This window comes from Citrus sinensis, chromosome 5 (genome assembly GCF_022201045.2).
Source record: "Citrus sinensis cultivar Valencia sweet orange chromosome 5, DVS_A1.0, whole genome shotgun sequence".
NCBI lineage: Eukaryota > Viridiplantae > Streptophyta > Magnoliopsida > Sapindales > Rutaceae > Citrus > Citrus sinensis.
The window spans coordinates 18148466-18168790 of NC_068560.1; the positions used below are offsets into that span (position 1 = coordinate 18148466).

Below are 20325 nucleotides of genomic sequence, written 5' to 3' on the forward strand. Positions count from 1 at the left end.
GAAGATTAGAAATGAGATCCACCTTGGCTTTGTCAACCTCAATACTTTTGCTCGAAATGATGTGACCGAGAACAATACCTTGTTTTACCATAAAATGACACTTCTCCCAATTTAAGATTAGGTTCTTCTCGATACATCTGTTAGAGTGCAATTTATGCACTAGTTTTGCATTGTTTATTTCCCTTAATATCGATGTTTTGCATTTAATAATAGTGATTTACCTGTGATTTACTTTTGTAGGTGCAATTCTATTGATTGGTGATAAAATTGAGCTACAAGATGATGTTTAAGGATGATTGTTCTCTTGGAGAAATTATGAGCGGCAGAAGAACTTTGTTGATAAGGCGTGGGCACGTGCTGTCAATTGCGGACCTGCAGTTTTTAGTTTAACGTGTTTTATATTTTTGGCTATTTTTGTAATTACGAATTTAATATTTTAGATATTAGTATTTTATTTTAAATAGAACTCTAAAAGAGAAGAGAGAGAGAGTATTTAAGAGAGGAATCTATTGTGAAAAAGGGGGGATTTTGGATTGGAGAAAAAGAAACCCTAGATCTAATTTTTCTCTTCTCTCTATGAGGAACTAAACCCATTTTTCTGGTTGAAGGTTAATGAAGCTTTGATTCATCACTACTGTGAGATCTTTCTTGTGCTTTAATTGTTTTATTACTTTTTGGGTATTTGTTTATTCTCTGAATTATTTTCATGATTATGTTTGTTAATTAGGTAATTGGCCACTATTTTATTATCAACTTAATCTATTGTCAATTAAAGGATTCATCGTATGAAGAATTTAATGTTTGTGACAAATAACATAGCAGAGAGTTGTGTTGTGAGAATAAACAATCTAATTTAAATGAATCATCATATGTGTTGATTAGGATTTGGGTCTCTCTGGTTTTTCAGGCTGTCAATTGATTAAATTCTATGATCGTATCTAGGGTTGTCTATTGATTAGGGAAATAACCAACGGTCGTACCTTGGTTATCGACTAGTTAAGGAGAGATTGGCTATTAGAGGGTCTCAGTAGCTATAACCGGTCTATTCATGAGTAATAATAATCTATATTTGAATCAATGATCAGTAGTCGAATCAAGCTGAGTTAATTCCTTCAACTAGAGCTTTCTCCAATTTGAATTACAACTTTAATTTGCATTCTTGTTATTTTAATTTGATTTTTATTATTGTCAACAATTCCCCTATTTTACGTTTTACGTTTCAAAAGGATTTAATTAATTACCGATCTCTGTGGACACGACCCTGCTCAATCACTATACACAATTTATTTAGAGTAGGAATTTATTTTTGTTGGCTTCGACACCCATCAAATTTTGGCGCCGTTGCCGGGGATTGGTGTCATTTATTTAATCCTTTTTACGTTTTACTTGGTGTATGGTTCGTTCTTCTCGTACAGGTACACTTTCGTTTGATCCTGAAATTGAGAAGACAGCTCGCCAGCTGAGACAGCAGACAAAGCGAGCTAAGCAACGATCCTCGTCGCCTTTGCTTTCTGAAACAGATACGGTGCCTGATTTAGTTGAATCATCTAGCGATTCAGAAGAACAAGTGATGGATAGACCTGCACCTGTAGAAAGAACTCTTAGAGAGTTAGCTGAACCAGACTTGAATCAACAACCACTCTGCATTCAATATGTAGACTTGGAGGTAAATTTTGAATTAAAGTCTGGTCTTATTCACTTATTACCCAAGTTTCATGGTTTTGCAGGTGAAGATCCTCATAAACATCTCAAGGAGTTTCATGTTGTGTGCTCAAGTATGAGGCCACAAGGCGTGACTGAAGAGCAGATTAAGCTGCGTGCTTTTCCGTTCTCTGTAGATGGGCTAGCTAAAGATTGGTTGTACTACTTGCCTCCTGGATCGATTACAACGTGGAATGGTTTGAAGAAGCAGTTCCTCGAGAAGTACTTTCCTGCTTCAAGAGCTGCCAACATAAGAAAAGATATTTGTGGGATCAGACAACTTCCTGGGGAGACTTTGTATGAGTATTGGGAGCGATTCAAACAATTGTGTGCCAGTTGTCCTCAGCATCAGATTTCTGATCAACTTCTTATTCAATATTTTTACGAAGGACTATCATTGATGGATAGGAGTATGATAGATGCTGCTAGTGGAGGCGTGTTGGTGAACAAGACTCCTACTCAAGCAAGGGAGTTGATATCAAATATGGCTGCCAATGCACAACAATTTGGCAGCAGACAAGATGCCACCTTAAGGAATGTGAATGAGGTAAATATTTCTTCTGTTGAACAACGTTTAGATAAACTCACTTCTCTTGTGGAAAAGTTTGTTGTAGGTAATGTGCAACAGGTGAAGACTTGTGGTATTTGTTACAATATGGGTCATTCAACTGATATGTGTCCTACACTTCAAGAAGAACCCGTTGAACAAGCCAATGCAGTTGGAGGATTTCCAGGCATGCCTCAGAGGAGGTATGATCCTTATGCACAAACATACAATCCGGGATGGAAGGATCATCCGAACTTCAGCTATGGCGTTAGGCCGTCAGGATTCCCACAACAGTATCCACCAAGACAACCAACACCTCCACAGTCAAACTCCAAGTCAGGTATATCTCTTGAAGAAATTGTTAAATCACTTGCGACTAACACTCAACAATTTCAGCAGGCAACTACAACAAGCATTCAGAACTTGGAGAACCAAATGAGTCAATTGGCGACTACAGTAAGCCGTCTGGAGTCTCAAGTATTAGGAAGATTGCCTTCACAATCTGAGGTGAATCCAAAGCAAAACGTTAGTGCTGTCATCCTTAGAAGTGGGACGGAGTTGCAAGAGCCTAGTAAGAAAGTGACAAAGCATGTAGAGGATGAGCTTGAGAAGAATGAATTGATGCCTCAATCTCAAGATGCACAACCCACCAAAGCAAAACCCCTACCTATTGTGATACCTCCTCCTTTTCCAAGCCGATTTGCAAAATCCAAGAAGGAGGAACAAGAGAAAGACATCCTTGAGACATTTCGCAAGGTTGAGGTAAATATTCCTTTATTAGATGCTATAAAACAAATACCTCGATATGCTAAAGTCCTTAAGGAACTGTGCACCTCTAAGAGAAAATTAAGAGGAGATGAAAAAGTTCACATGGGGGAGAATGTTTCAGCAGTTCTTCAAAAGAAACTACCTCCTAAGTGCAAGGATCCAGGTATGTTTACTATCCCTTGTAAAATTGGTAGTGTTAAAATTGAAAAGGCTTTGTTAGATCTAGGAGCTTCTATTAATGTCATGCCTCGTTCCATTTATTCATCCTTGAATGTTGGTCCATTAAAAGAAACTGGTGTAATAATTCAACTAGCTGATAGGTCTAATGCATATCCTGATGGGGTATTAGAAGATGTCTTAGTACAAGTTAATGAGTTGGTTTTTCCTGCTGATTTTTATGTACTTGATATGGAAGATGATAACTCCTCTAATTCTGTCCCAATTTTGCTAGGAAGACCTTTTCTTAAGACTGCTAGGACTAAAATGGATGTACATAAAGGGACTCTCACTATGGAGTTTGATGGAGAGGTTATAGAATTCAATATGAATGATGCCATGAAATATCCTAGTGAGGAACATTCAGTATTTTCTGTGGATGTTATTAACCCTATAGCGCAGGAAATTTTTTACAAGGAAAAGACGAAGACATTTCATGATAGAATGATTTTGAGAAAGGAGTTCTCTGTTGGTCAAAAAGTTCTTCTTTTTCATTCTAAGCTTAAACTTTTTCCGGGTAAATTACGTTCTTGTTGGGTTGGACCTTTTATTGTTACTAATGTTTTTCCTCATGGTGCAGTTGAGATTCGGAGCCCGACCTCTGACAGAGTTCTTAAGGTTAATGGTCATCGCTTAAAACCTTTTTATGAAGGTTTTTCGGTGAATATTGTGGAGGATGTGGCTCTCGAAAGTCCAAATTATGGAGATTGATACATAAATGTGTCTAGCCAAAGACATAAAACAAAGGCGCTTTTTGGGAGGCAACCCAAATGATTTATTTATTTTGGTTTTTGTTATATCTTCTTTTAATTTTGATTCAGATTTTTTTTTTTAAATAATGTGTTTGCTTATTTTGGCCAGAAGAAAATTTTTGATAAGGCGTGCCCACGTCTTAACTAAAAAGTACTTCTGTATTTTTTAAAAGTAACATAGTTTTAAGGCGTGCCCACGTACTTATTAGAAAAGTACTTCTGAAATTTAATGTGTTTGCTTATTTTGGTCAGAAGAATTTTTTTGATAAGGCGGCCCACGTACTTATTAGAAACGTACTTCTGAATTTTTTTTTTTGTGTCTCAAAGTGGTTCATCAAAAAAAAAAAATTTATTTATTTATTTATTTGAAAATTTTAAAAAAAAAAATTTTATTTATTTATTTATTTGAAAATTTAAAAAAAAAAACGAAATTTTTTTTTCTTTTTTTTCTTTCTTTCTTTTATATATATATATTTTTTTTTTATTTGAAAAAAAAAACGAGAGAAAAAAAAAATTTACTGTTCACAAAATCCCTAATTCACAGAATTGGTTTTCTTCTCCAGCCTTCACCGAGCAGCCACGCAGCACCAGCGATCCACCATCGCGAACCAGCCCACGCAGCAGCAGCAGCAACCGTGCGCGCAGCCAGCTCCATCCCACGCGTGCGCATATTCAGCCTTCACCGAGCAGCCACGCAGCACCAGCGATCCACCATCGCGAACCAGCCCACGCAGCAGCAGCAGCAACCGTGCGCGCAGCCAGCTCCATCCCACGCGTGCGCATATTCAGCCTTCACCGAGCAGCCACGCAGCAACCCGCGAGCGCAGAACCAACGTCAGCCCAGCTCTCACGTGCAATCAACCCCAGCACGCAGATCCAGCGTCACCAATTCACAGCATCAGTCCCATCCGCGCGCAACTGAACCAGCAGCCGTGTACCCGCAAGCTCCAGTCGAGCAGCAATAGTCCGCAACCCGCCTACGACCTGCATTCCAGCCGCGTGAATCGAAATCCGTGACAAGATGGAGCAGAATTTGGCCGCATACTTCAAGAGTGTGGGATTTATCCCACCATTCCCGCCAAGCCCATAGACGTTATGAGGATCAAAGCTCACAATTTAGGGAAGTTTTTGCCTTTAATCTTTTATCCTTACGCTTTAATTTTTATGTGAGTTTTGATTATCTTACATTGGGGACAATGTAAGTTCTTGGTGTGGGGGAGGGATTTTTGCATATTGATGCCTGGAATTATTATTTTCACTCTACTCATCCTTAAATGATTTTTGAGTTAGTATGCTTCATATATTATTAATTTTCTTTTCCTTTCTCTCTCACTACTCTTTTCCCATCTATCTCAAATTATTTACATCTATTTTTTTCTATCATATTCTTTCATCACTCACATTTTATCTTTCATTTTTTTTTTACTACATACATCTTTCTCGCTTATTATCCTTTTTACTTTTCCTTTTATTTCTCACTCATACCTTCTTCTCATTCTACACCACTATTGATGGTTGATTCATTTGAAGAGTGTACATGATTTGATGGCAAATTTACCAACTTTGTGAGGATTTGAGCCTATGAGCAACCACTTTGCTCTAATATTTTTGTTATGTGAATATCAATCCTAGTTTGTTTATTCTAGAACTTGCTTTGTTATGCATGTTGAAGCCACATTACGGGATTTTATGCATTAAAATGATAAGGGCAAACCATTTACCATTTTCCTATTCTCGCATTTTCCTTTTTCTCTACCTGAAGACCTTTAATTGCTACCTTTGTTTGAGCCTTAACCATTACCCATCTAATTCTCTCCATCTACTTAACCATTTTTCTTCTTTTTGAGCCTCAATTTAAGGAGATTTTTGGACTCATTGTGTGGATATATTTTGTTGCTTTTTCTACCTTGTATTAAAGTTTCTCAATTAGATCAACAAGCATTATGCTTGAATTAAATTGTGCAAGGTTCGTTTCTTTGTTTTGATTCAAAAAAAAAAAACAAAAAAAAAGAAAAAAAAGAAAAAAAGAAAAGAAAAAAAAAAGAAAAAGAAAAATCGAAAAAAAAAATGTTTACATTCTTGGTGACTTGAGTAGAAATAAGCATTTTGATATCATAAGTTCATTCAATGAGTTCATTCTTCTCATTTTGATCTTTTTTTTTTTCTCTTTCATGGACCTTTCTTTTTCATTTAACCTATTTAACCCCATTACAACCATTTTAAGACCCTTAGATTTTTGCATTTTATTCATGTTTTGTGGATTGAGATGTGATATATGAGCAAGCTTATGGTAATAGCATTCTTTGATTTGATTTGAGTGAATAAATGACACCCTAAACACTTTGAGTGCATAGAGTGAAGTTATTGAGAGGGCTATTAAATCTTGTTGCACTTGAATTTTGAATGGATCTTCTTGGTGGTTGAATGTTCTTATTCTATCTTATGAAATTCTATGCTTTAAAATCCTTGTCTCTCGAATGTTGATCGACTTAATTTCTTGAGATATGCTTGCTTAAAATTGTTTTTGGATGAGTTGAGATGAGAATTGAGTGGAGATTTGAGATTAATCTTGAGTTATATGCTTGAGGACAAGCATCATCTTGGTGTGGGGGAATTTGTTAGAGTGCAATTTATGCACTAGTTTTGCATTGTTTATTTCCCTTAATATCGATGTTTTGCATTTAATAATAGTGATTTACCTGTGATTTACTTTTGTAGGTGCAATTCTATTGATTGGTGATAAAATTGAGCTACAAGATGATGTTTAAGGATGATTGTTCTCTTGGAGAAATTATGAGCGGCAGAAGAACTTTGTTGATAAGGCGTGGGCGCGTGCTGTCAATTGCGGACCTGCAGTTTTTAGTTTAACGTGTTTTATATTTTTGGCTATTTTTGTAATTACGAATTTAATATTTTAGATATTAGTATTTTATTTTAAATAGAACTCTAAAAGAGAAGAGAGAGAGAGTATTTAAGAGAGGAATCTATTGTGAAAAAGGGGGGATTTTGGATTGGAGAAAAAGAAACCCTAGATCTAATTTTTCTCTTCTCTCTATGAGGAACTAAACCCATTTTTCTGGTTGAAGGTTAATGAAGCTTTGATTCATCACTACTGTGAGATCTTTCTTGTGCTTTAATTGTTTTATTACTTTTTGGGTATTTGTTTATTCTCTGAATTATTTTCATGATTATGTTTGTTAATTAGGTAATTGGCCACTATTTTATTATCAACTTAATCTATTGTCAATTAAAGGATTCATCGTATGAAGAATTTAATGTTTGTGACAAATAACATAGCAGAGAGTTGTGTTGTGAGAATAAACAATCTAATTTAAATGAATCATCATATGTGTTGATTAGGATTTGGGTCTCTCTGGTTTTTCAGGCTGTCAATTGATTAAATTCTATGATCGTATCTAGGGTTGTCTATTGATTAGGGAAATAACCAACGGTCGTACCTTGGTTATCGACTAGTTAAGGAGAGATTGGCTATTAGAGGGTCTCAGTAGCTATAACCGGTCTATTCATGAGTAATAATAATCTATATTTGAATCAATGATCAGTAGTCGAATCAAGCTGAGTTAATTCCTTCAACTAGAGCTTTCTCCAATTTGAATTACAACTTTAATTTGCATTCTTGTTATTTTAATTTGATTTTTATTATTGTCAACAATTCCCCTATTTTACGTTTTACGTTTCAAAAGGATTTAATTAATTACCGATCTCTGTGGACACGACCCTGCTCAATCACTATACACAATTTATTTAGAGTAGGAATTTATTTTTGTTGGCTTCGACACCCATCAAATTTTGGCGCCGTTGCCGGGGATTGGTGTCATTTATTTAATCCTTTTTACGTTTTACTTGGTGTATGGTTCGTTCTTCTCGTACAGGTACACTTTCGTTTGATCCTGAAATTGAGAAGACAGCTCGCCAGCTGAGACAGCAGACAAAGCGAGCTAAGCAACGATCCTCGTCGCCTTTGCTTTCTGAAACAGATACGGTGCCTGATTTAGTTGAATCATCTAGCGATTCAGAAGAACAAGTGATGGATAGACCTGCACCTGTAGAAAGAACTCTTAGAGAGTTAGCTGAACCAGACTTGAATCAACAACCACTCTGCATTCAATATGTAGACTTGGAGGTAAATTTTGAATTAAAGTCTGGTCTTATTCACTTATTACCCAAGTTTCATGGTTTTGCAGGTGAAGATCCTCATAAACATCTCAAGGAGTTTCATGTTGTGTGCTCAAGTATGAGGCCACAAGGCGTGACTGAAGAGCAGATTAAGCTGCGTGCTTTTCCGTTCTCTGTAGATGGGCTAGCTAAAGATTGGTTGTACTACTTGCCTCCTGGATCGATTACAACGTGGAATGGTTTGAAGAAGCAGTTCCTCGAGAAGTACTTTCCTGCTTCAAGAGCTGCCAACATCAGAAAAGATATTTGTGGGATCAGACAACTTCCTGGGGAGACTTTGTATGAGTATTGGGAGCGATTCAAACAATTGTGTGCCAGTTGTCCTCAGCATCAGATTTCTGATCAACTTCTTATTCAATATTTTTACGAAGGACTATCATTGATGGATAGGAGTATGATAGATGCTGCTAGTGGAGGCGTGTTGGTGAACAAGACTCCTACTCAAGCAAGGGAGTTGATATCAAATATGGCTGCCAATGCACAACAATTTGGCAGCAGACAAGATGCCACCTTAAGGAATGTGAATGAGGTAAATATTTCTTCTGTTGAACAACGTTTAGATAAACTCACTTCTCTTGTGGAAAAGTTTGTTGTAGGTAATGTGCAACAGGTGAAGACTTGTGGTATTTGTTACAATATGGGTCATTCAACTGATATGTGTCCTACACTTCAAGAAGAACCCGTTGAACAAGCCAATGCAGTTGGAGGATTTCCAGGCATGCCTCAGAGGAGGTATGATCCTTATGCACAAACATACAATCCGGGATGGAAGGATCATCCGAACTTCAGCTATGGCGTTAGGCCGTCAGGATTCCCACAACAGTATCCACCAAGACAACCAACACCTCCACAGTCAAACTCCAAGTCAGGTATATCTCTTGAAGAAATTGTTAAATCACTTGCGACTAACACTCAACAATTTCAGCAGGCAACTACAACAAGCATTCAGAACTTGGAGAACCAAATGAGTCAATTGGCGACTACAGTAAGCCGTCTGGAGTCTCAAGTATTAGGAAGATTGCCTTCACAATCTGAGGTGAATCCAAAGCAAAACGTTAGTGCTGTCATCCTTAGAAGTGGGACGGAGTTGCAAGAGCCTAGTAAGAAAGTGACAAAGCATGTAGAGGATGAGCTTGAGAAGAATGAATTGATGCCTCAATCTCAAGATGCACAACCCACCAAAGCAAAACCCCTACCTATTGTGATACCTCCTCCTTTTCCAAGCCGATTTGCAAAATCCAAGAAGGAGGAACAAGAGAAAGACATCCTTGAGACATTTCGCAAGGTTGAGGTAAATATTCCTTTATTAGATGCTATAAAACAAATACCTCGATATGCTAAAGTCCTTAAGGAACTGTGCACCTCTAAGAGAAAATTAAGAGGAGATGAAAAAGTTCACATGGGGGAGAATGTTTCAGCAGTTCTTCAAAAGAAACTACCTCCTAAGTGCAAGGATCCAGGTATGTTTACTATCCCTTGTAAAATTGGTAGTGTTAAAATTGAAAAGGCTTTGTTAGATCTAGGAGCTTCTATTAATGTCATGCCTCGTTCCATTTATTCATCCTTGAATGTTGGTCCATTAAAAGAAACTGGTGTAATAATTCAACTAGCTGATAGGTCTAATGCATATCCTGATGGGGTATTAGAAGATGTCTTAGTACAAGTTAATGAGTTGGTTTTTCCTGCTGATTTTTATGTACTTGATATGGAAGATGATAACTCCTCTAATTCTGTCCCAATTTTGCTAGGAAGACCTTTTCTTAAGACTGCTAGGACTAAAATGGATGTACATAAAGGGACTCTCACTATGGAGTTTGATGGAGAGGTTATAGAATTCAATATGAATGATGCCATGAAATATCCTAGTGAGGAACATTCAGTATTTTCTGTGGATGTTATTAACCCTATAGCGCAGGAAATTTTTTACAAGGAAAAGACGAAGACATTTCATGATAGAATGATTTTGAGAAAGGAGTTCTCTGTTGGTCAAAAAGTTCTTCTTTTTCATTCTAAGCTTAAACTTTTTCCGGGTAAATTACGTTCTTGTTGGGTTGGACCTTTTATTGTTACTAATGTTTTTCCTCATGGTGCAGTTGAGATTCGGAGCCCGACCTCTGACAGAGTTCTTAAGGTTAATGGTCATCGCTTAAAACCTTTTTATGAAGGTTTTTCGGTGAATATTGTGGAGGATGTGGCTCTCGAAAGTCCAAATTATGGAGATTGATGCATAAATGTGTCTAGCCAAAGACATAAAACAAAGGCGCTTTTTGGGAGGCAACCCAAATGATTTATTTATTTTGGTTTTTGTTATATCTTCTTTTAATTTTGATTCAGATTTTTTTTTTTAAATAATGTGTTTGCTTATTTTGGCCAGAAGAAAATTTTTGATAAGGCGTGCCCACGTCTTAACTAAAAAGTACTTCTGTATTTTTTAAAAGTAACATAGTTTTAAGGCGTGCCCACGTACTTATTAGAAAAGTACTTCTGAAATTTAATGTGTTTGCTTATTTTGGTCAGAAGAATTTTTTTAATAAGGCAGCCCACGTACTTATTAGAAACGTACTTCTGAATTTTTTTTTTTGTGTCTCAAAGTGGTTCATCAAAAAAAAAAAAATTTTATTTATTTATTTATTTGAAAATTTTTTAAAAAAAAAATTTTTATTTATTTATTTATTTGAAAATTTAAAAAAAAAAACGAAATTTTTTTTTCTTTTTTTTCTTTCTTTCTTTTATATATATATATATTTTTTTTATTTGAAAAAAAAAACGAGAGAAAAAAAAAAATTTACTGTTCACAAAATCCCTAATTCACAGAATTGGTTTTCTTCTCCAGCCTTCACCGAGCAGCCACGCAGCACCAGCGATCCACCATCGCGAACCAGCCCACGCAGCAGCAGCAGCAACCGTGCGCGCAGCCAGCTCCATCCCACGCGTGCGCATATTCAGCCTTCACCGAGCAGCCACGCAGCACCAGCGATCCACCATCGCGAACCAGCCCACGCAGCAGCAGCAGCAACCGTGCGCGCAGCCAGCTCCATCCCACGCGTGCGCATATTCAGCCTTCACCGAGCAGCCACGCAGCAACCCGCGAGCGCAGAACCAACGTCAGCCCAGCTCTCACGTGCAATCAACCCCAGCACGCAGATCCAGCGTCACCAATTCACAGCATCAGTCCCATCCGCGCGCAACTGAACCAGCAGCCGTGTACCCGCAAGCTCCAGTCGAGCAGCAATAGTCCGCAACCCGCCTACGACCTGCATTCCAGCCGCGTGAATCGAAATCCGTGACAAGATGGAGCAGAATTTGGCCGCATACTTCAAGAGTGTGGGATTTATCCCACCATTCCCGCCAAGCCCATAGACGTTATGAGGATCAAAGCTCACAATTTAGGGAAGTTTTTGCCTTTAATCTTTTATCCTTACGCTTTAATTTTTATGTGAGTTTTGATTATCTTACATTGGGGACAATGTAAGTTCTTGGTGTGGGGGAGGGATTTTTGCATATTGATGCCTGGAATTATTATTTTCACTCTACTCATCCTTAAATGATTTTTGAGTTAGTATGCTTCATATATTATTAATTTTCTTTTCCTTTCTCTCTCACTACTCTTTTCCCATCTATCTCAAATTATTTACATCTATTTTTTTCTATCATATTCTTTCATCACTCACATTTTATCTTTCATTTTTTTTTTACTACATACATCTTTCTCGCTTATTATCCTTTTTACTTTTCCTTTTATTTCTCACTCATACCTTCTTCTCATTCTACACCACTATTGATGGTTGATTCATTTGAAGAGTGTACATGATTTGATGGCAAATTTACCAACTTTGTGAGGATTTGAGCCTATGAGCAACCACTTTGCTCTAATATTTTTGTTATGTGAATATCAATCCTAGTTTGTTTATTCTAGAACTTGCTTTGTTATGCATGTTGAAGCCACATTACGGGATTTTATGCATTAAAATGATAAGGGCAAACCATTTACCATTTTCCTATTCTCGCATTTTCCTTTTTCTCTACCTGAAGACCTTTAATTGCTACCTTTGTTTGAGCCTTAACCATTACCCATCTAATTCTCTCCATCTACTTAACCATTTTTCTTCTTTTTGAGCCTCAATTTAAGGAGATTTTTGGACTCATTGTGTGGATATATTTTGTTGCTTTTTCTACCTTGTATTAAAGTTTCTCAATTAGATCAACAAGCATTATGCTTGAATTAAATTGTGCAAGGTTCGTTTCTTTGTTTTGATTCAAAAAAAAAACCAAAAAAAAAAGAAAAAAAAAGAAAAAAAGAAAAAAAAAAAAAGAAAAAGAAAAATCGAAAAAAAAAATGTTTACATTCTTGGTGACTTGAGTAGAAATAAGCATTTTGATATCATAAGTTCATTCAATGAGTTCATTCTTCTCATTTTGATCTTTTTTTTTTCTCTTTCATGGACCTTTCTTTTTCATTTAACCTATTTAACCCCATTACAACCATTTTAAGACCCTTAGATTTTTGCATTTTATTCATGTTTTGTGGATTGAGATGTGATATATGAGCAAGCTTATGGTAATAGCATTCTTTGATTTGATTTGAGTGAATAAATGACACCCTAAACACTTTGAGTGCATAGAGTGAAGTTATTGAGAGGGCTATTAAATCTTGTTGCACTTGAATTTTGAATGGATCTTCTTGGTGGTTGAATGTTCTTATTCTATCTTATGAAATTCTATGCTTTAAAATCCTTGTCTCTCGAATGTTGATCGACTTAATTTCTTGAGATATGCTTGCTTAAAATTGTTTTTGGATGAGTTGAGATGAGAATTGAGTGGAGATTTGAGATTAATCTTGAGTTATATGCTTGAGGACAAGCATCATCTTGGTGTGGGGGAATTTGTTAGAGTGCAATTTATGCACTAGTTTTGCATTGTTTATTTCCCTTAATATCGATGTTTTGCATTTAATAATAGTGATTTACCTGTGATTTACTTTTGTAGGTGCAATTCTATTGATTGGTGATAAAATTGAGCTACAAGATGATGTTTAAGGATGATTGTTCTCTTGGAGAAATTATGAGCGGCAGAAGAACTTTGTTGATAAGGCGTGGGCGCGTGCTGTCAATTGCGGACCTGCAGTTTTTAGTTTAACGTGTTTTATATTTTTGGCTATTTTTGTAATTACGAATTTAATATTTTAGATATTAGTATTTTATTTTAAATAGAACTCTAAAAGAGAAGAGAGAGAGAGTATTTAAGAGAGGAATCTATTGTGAAAAAGGGGGGATTTTGGATTGGAGAAAAAGAAACCCTAGATCTAATTTTTCTCTTCTCTCTATGAGGAACTAAACCCATTTTTCTGGTTGAAGGTTAATGAAGCTTTGATTCATCACTACTGTGAGATCTTTCTTGTGCTTTAATTGTTTTATTACTTTTTGGGTATTTGTTTATTCTCTGAATTATTTTCATGATTATGTTTGTTAATTAGGTAATTGGCCACTATTTTATTATCAACTTAATCTATTGTCAATTAAAGGATTCATCGTATGAAGAATTTAATGTTTGTGACAAATAACATAGCAGAGAGTTGTGTTGTGAGAATAAACAATCTAATTTAAATGAATCATCATATGTGTTGATTAGGATTTGGGTCTCTCTGGTTTTTCAGGCTGTCAATTGATTAAATTCTATGATCGTATCTAGGGTTGTCTATTGATTAGGGAAATAACCAACGGTCGTACCTTGGTTATCGACTAGTTAAGGAGAGATTGGCTATTAGAGGGTCTCAGTAGCTATAACCGGTCTATTCATGAGTAATAATAATCTATATTTGAATCAATGATCAGTAGTCGAATCAAGCTGAGTTAATTCCTTCAACTAGAGCTTTCTCCAATTTGAATTACAACTTTAATTTGCATTCTTGTTATTTTAATTTGATTTTTATTATTGTCAACAATTCCCCTATTTTACGTTTTACGTTTCAAAAGGATTTAATTAATTACCGATCTCTGTGGACACGACCCTGCTCAATCACTATACACAATTTATTTAGAGTAGGAATTTATTTTTGTTGGCTTCGACACCCATCAACATCTCTGCAGAACTAGTGTTAGATGATGTAAACATTAATCAAACGAGTCACCAAAGACAGAAAAAATCATCCATAAAGATTTCAAGGAATCGTTGAACTATATCAGAAAAAATGCTCAACATGCATCGTTGAAATGTAGCAGGTGCATTACATAATCCAAATGGCATTCTCCTATATGCAAATGTGCCAAAAGGGCAAGTGAAAGTAGTTTTCTCTTGATCTTTTGGTGCTATGAGAATCTGATTATATCCTGAGTAGCCATATAGAAAGCAATAAAATTCATGGCCTGCTAATCTATTAAGCATTTGATCAATAAATGGTAAAGGAAAATGGTCTTTACGTGTGACAGAATTCAACTTTCTATAATCAATGCATACACGCCATCCTGTAGTCACTCTAGTGGGTATCAATTCATTATCAGCATTCGTAACTACTGTGACTCCTGACTTTTTGGGGACAACTTGTACATGACTGACCCATGAACTATCAGAAATGGGGTAAATGATACCTGCATCTAATAGCTTAAGAACTTCAGTTTTAACAACTTCTTTCATGTTAGGATTTAACCGACGTTGCATTTCCCTAGTAAATTTAGCATTTTCATCAAGGTGAATGTAATGCATGCAGTCTATTGGGTTTATACCTTTAATGTCTGCTATGGTCCATCCTAATGCTCCTTTGTGCTATTTTAAAACATCCAACAACTTACCTTTTTGTTCGTCATTTAGGAATGATGAGATGATTACCGGTAGAGTACTTTCTTCTCTAAAAAATGCATATTCCAGAGTATTGGGTAATGGTTTGATAATGGTTTGAGCTCGAGTTTCGGTGGTGATTCTAATGATGGGATGAGTTTCTTCTCTGATGGTGCTAGTTGTTCAACTCTTGACTTCTATTTATTAGTGTCCATGGATGATGCTGAGTCAAGCAGGGCGTTGACCTCATCGACTGATATGTCAATATCAAAATCCAAACCAAAGTGAGTTAAACATGTTTGTAAAGGGTCATCACTAAGGTTTGAAAGAAAAGTGTCATCAACTAATACTTCAATTAAATCCACATAAACAATTCCATCATCTGTATTGTGAGGTTGTTTGACAATATTGAAAATGTTTAGCTCCATAGTCATGTTGCCGAAGGACAACTGCATATTTTCAGTTCTGCATTGATTGTGAGCATCCGCAGTTGCCAAGACAGGTCAGCCTAGAATAATGGAGATGTGCTTCCTTGAATCATGTATTGGTTGAGTGTCAATTACAATGAAATCAACAGGAAAATAAAATTTGTCTACCTGGATAAGCACGTCCTCCACAATACCACGAGGTATTTTCGTGGATCGATTTGCAAGCTGTAACACCACTGGAGTTGGGTGTAATTCTCCCAGTCTAAGTTTTAAAAATACTGAGTAAGGCAACAGATTTACACTAACTCTTAAATCCAACAAAGTATTCTCAATTGTGTGGTTCCCTATACTACATGAGATAGTGGGGGAGTTTGGATCTTTGCATTTTAGAAGAATTTTGTATTGGAGTATAGAACTAACGTTTTCTGTTAAAAAAACCTTCTTTTGAACGTGAATGTTTCTCTTTTTAGTACAAAGGTCTTTAAGAAACTTGGCATAAGATGGAACTTGTTTTATAGCATCAAGTAAAGGGATGTTAACACTTACCTATTTGAAGATTTCGAGAATCTCACCTATGGATTTTCCATTCTTTCCTTTCACTAACCTCTGAGGAAATGGAGCTTTCGGAACGTATTCTCATGGTTTGGTTTTTTCTCTCTCATCCGGTGATGAGTCCTCAACACTCACAGGTACAATTTGATTTTCTTTTGTCACCGGCATCTCCACTTTGTTGTCGACTTCTTTTTCTTTTCGCAAGGTCATGACTACTTTGACCTCTTCATGCTGCTGTGGTGAACTGGTACTTTCTTCATGTACTCATTTAGGATTAGGCACTGGTTGACTTGGAAACTTGCCTTTCTCAACAGTCATTGCCAAGGTCTGAACTGAAGAAGCGAGTTGTCCCACCATCTTCTCGAGGCTTGAAACTGATTGGGCTTGTGAGTTGAAGCCTGCTCGCAACTCATTACGTAGTCCATCAATGGTGCGGTTCTGTTGCTCAATCGTGGAGTGAGTAAGATTCTTGAGATTCTAGAATGAATCCTCCAATGGTCTAGGTTAAGAGTAGTTTTGGTTATGATTGTATGATCTAAATGGGGGCTGAGAGGCTTGAGGAATTTGAGGAATTGGTGGAGCTGGAGCTGCTGGTCCATTCTGTTGGAACCCTTGAGACCATGAAAAATTTGGGTGGTCCCTCCATCCAGAGTTATATGTGTTGGAGTATGGGTTGTAATTAGATGGTTTTCTCATTACACCTATGGCATTGGCTTGATCTGAGTATGAGTCATGGTCATGTGGCTTTGTTGATTTAGCAGTTGTTAACGATGCTATTTGTCGAGAGAGACCTTCAATTATCTCCTTGACTTCTTTAATTTCTGAACTTGACTCGCCAATGTGAACCTCATTTACTCCCTTAATTCTTCTAGTATTCCTGAGTGATCGACTACGTTGTTGGGAATTATCCACTTGTCGCTGGAAGAATTCCCAAATTTCTGATGCACTTTTTGACATTAGCTCTCCTCCACTTGTTGCCATTAGCCATTCTTGCACATTCAGCAATAATCCCTCCAAAAAGTATTGGCATTGGTGTCATTTCTCGTACCCATGATGTGGACACTTCAAGAGTAGCCCATTGAATCGCTCATATGTTTCAAAAAACTGCTCGTCTTCTCTCTGAGTAAACTCTGAAATTTCCCTACGAATAGCATTGGTTTTATGCACTGGGAAATATTTATTCAAAAATTTCGTTACCATTTGTTCCCATGATGTAATGCTATTAGCAGACAATGTATTAAGCCATGAACGAGCTCTATCCTTTAAAGAAAATGGGAATAGTCTAAGTTTTACATCATCATCTGAAAAATTCTCATATTTGAATGTTTGACAAATAGCATGAAAATCATTCAAATGATTATATGGGTCCTCATTTTCTAGGCCATAGAATGTTGGGAGACAATTTAGCACACTATGTTTTAGTTCAAAACCCCTAGCAGCTATATTTGGGTATCTTATGCATGATGTGCTCAAATTAGCTAAAGGACTGAAGTAGTCCTTAAATGGCCTCTCCTGTGGTTGCAAATCCATTCCAAATTTATTTTTAACGTGCTTGTGTGTGCGAAGTGTTTTTTCTAGTTCAAGGTCTATAGGTTCAAGATTAGGTAATAATGACCTACGGCCATGCATGCAAGAAACACAAAAATAAATGGGAACAAAACAAATAAAAATAAAGAAGAAGAAGAAATTACATTACTAACCTTATCACGCTGTTAAAACCTTTCTATAAAAATACACAAAAACAAATACGTGAAATAAATTACCTAAAAATAAATTAATAAGATAAACAAAAAAAATTTACAAAGAAAAATAAATTGAAAATTAAATTATAGAATTTTAAAGAAGAGAAAAAGAAAAGAAATACTAACCTTTAAATGTAGATTCACTTTTTTTTTTCCTTTTTTTCTTGTTTTTAAAGAAAAAAATACAAGAAAACCATTAAATGGAATTATTCACAAAAATTAATTCTATGAATTAAAATTACTTACCTCCCTGGCAACGGCGCCAAAAACTTATTGTGCAAATTTTATTGAACTCGCAAGTGCACGAATCTATTGTAGTATAGATCAATGGTGACGAGTGTCGATTCCACGAGGAGGTGGATTTTAATTGTGTGTAGAATTAATTTTCTAAATGGGTGATTGGATTTATAGTGAAAATGATTTGGATTATCCTAAAATTGGAATGAAATGGCGAGAATAATTTGAAGAGAATTCTATTGAAATTACGTACTTAGGTATCTGGATCCGTATCAACATGCACCATGGGCTAAATATTCCTTATTAATGCCAATTAAATCATGAGGGGGGAATCCACACCTCATGAACCACAATCTAATCAATATGGTGCTAAGGGCTTATCGTGCCAAATAATAATAACCTTGTACTAGGGAGCCGGTGTAACCAGGGCAGTATCTAGATAAGATTATTATTATTTGTCGATGAAAAGTCAAATCATCCACAAAAAATAGAGGGGAAAAGAAAATAAATTTACCAAATAAAGCCCATGACACATGTTGAGACTTCACCTTCAACTCAAGCTTGAAAGAAAATTAGCTACTCATGATTTAACTAGGTGCAAAATGGGAATTTATTAAAATACGTAGAAAATACAAGATGGAGAGGAATTACAGAAAGTGGAGTCCAGAAATGGATTCAGAGCTATCAAATTAGGAGGGGGGAGGCCCCTTTTTTATAGATACATTGAGTAAATCGTGGCCATCGGATTAAAAACAGTTTGGACGCTCAGGATTGCGCCACGTCATCAATCAACAGTACGCGGTTTGGTTGAAAATAATCATGTGTAATGCATGTACCGTACGCGAGATTTTTGATCCACTGATATGCTGCCACATCATCGATCAACAGTGCATAAGAATTTTAGTCCAACAGGATCGTGACACCTCATCAGTCAATGCCACATCATCGGTCAATGCCACGTCATCGATCCGTCTATATGAACAATGTCGTGAACAGTAACGTAGATAGTACCGTACAGGTGAATAGTACCGTACATGTGAACAGTGCCATTTTTTCTTTTATGCTCCTCCTAAGGTTTTCGACCGTCCTGAGTTCAAAAGTGATGTCCGTTTTGCCGTCTGATCTCTCGTTCATTGTGAAATGACTATGATACCCCTAAAATACATAAAATACTTAATTATAATACAATACACATAATTAAATGATAAGAAGTTTAAATACATAAAAGTAAGGGTGTTAGTAAAACTTGAAGTGTAAAATGACAATTTTCTCCTTTATAAATATACATTTTCTCTCATTTATAAATATACATTTTCTAACACTCAACAATATCTAGGTCATTTTTTGTGATGAATGTCCTAGGTCGTTCTTTAGGAGGAATGGACCTAGGTCATTCTTTGTTAAATCATGCCTTCGACATTTTGTCAAAGTCTTGCCCTTTAGGCGTATTAAGAAATATTTTCTAAGTGCCTAGGTCGTTTTTTGCGAGAAATGAACCTAGGTCGTTCTTTGCGAGGAATGGACCTAGGTCGTTCTTTGTAAAGAATAGACCTAGGTCATTCTTTGTTAAATCATGTCTTTGGCACTTTGTCGAAGACTCGCCCTTTGGGCGTTTTACTTAGAAATATTTTCTAAGTGCCTATGTCGTTTTTTGTGAGGAATGGACTTAGGTCGTTCTTTCCGAGGAATGGACCTAGGTCGTTCTTTCCGAGAAATGGACCTAGGCCGTTCTTGGTGAGAAATGGACCTAGGTCGTTCTTTGCGAGGAATGGACCTATGTCGTTCTTTGTAAAGAATGGACCTATGTCGTTCTTTGTAAAGAATGGACCTAGGTCGTTCTTTGTAAAGAATGGACCTAGGTCGTTCTTTGTAAAGAATGGACCTAGGTCGTTCTTTGTAAAGAATGGACCTAGGTCATTCTTTGTTGAATCACGCTTTTGGTTTTTTTGTCGTGTCTTGTATGTAGACACTTTAATTAGAATTGTTAGTATCTTGTCCGTTCTTATGGAGAACATGCCTGAGTTATTTTATATAAAATAATTTCATTGGGCCTATATTTTTCGTGAGTTTGGGCATTTCATATTTTGGTCTAACAATAACTATTGACACTATACCCACATAAATTTTCAAATGTAAACAAGAGTCTGGAAAATGTGTCTTTTCTTCAACTTAACAAATATATACAATTAATTTGTTCACAAAAGCATTCCTTAAATATTAAAATCAACCATCTCTCCATAAAAACTTCACTGTAAAAAAAAAAAAAAATTTCTCCCCTACTATACATTATTGTGTTCTTTTTGAACAAATTGAAAAGCTCATCTTTAATTTAGTCCTAGAACTCATGAAATCAAAACAAATTTAATTTATTTAGGTTTATCCAAAGCTTGCGAACACGACGAGGAGTGCAAAGA

The 20325-nt window shown here is 36.2% G+C and overlaps 2 protein-coding genes and 2 non-coding genes across 4 annotated transcripts; 2 read left to right on the plus strand and 2 right to left on the minus strand.

Moving 5' to 3' along the window:
- Window positions 1–1260: 1260 nt before the first annotated feature.
- On the plus strand, window positions 1261–3715 carry LOC127902306 (uncharacterized; the record flags this gene model as incomplete). Its single annotated transcript, XM_052441167.1, has 2 exons — window positions 1261–2404; window positions 2666–3715. Coding segments are annotated over exons 1-2 (2061 nt in total), but the record flags the coding sequence as incomplete, so codon positions are not given.
- LOC127902822 (small nucleolar RNA R71) lies at window positions 1949–2055 on the minus strand. Its single transcript, XR_008055460.1, has one exon. It is a non-coding gene; the product is annotated as a small nucleolar RNA R71 (small nucleolar RNA).
- Window positions 3716–8107: 4392 nt separating the features above from the next.
- LOC127902307 (uncharacterized) lies at window positions 8108–10177 on the plus strand (the record flags this gene model as incomplete). The annotated part of the gene is made up of 2 exons (XM_052441168.1): window positions 8108–8725; window positions 9128–10177. Coding segments are annotated over 2 exons (1668 nt in total), but the record flags the coding sequence as incomplete, so codon positions are not given.
- LOC127902850 (small nucleolar RNA R71) lies at window positions 8411–8517 on the minus strand. The gene has a single exon (XR_008055487.1). It is a non-coding gene; the product is annotated as a small nucleolar RNA R71 (small nucleolar RNA).
- Window positions 10178–20325: the final 10148 nt, after the last annotated feature.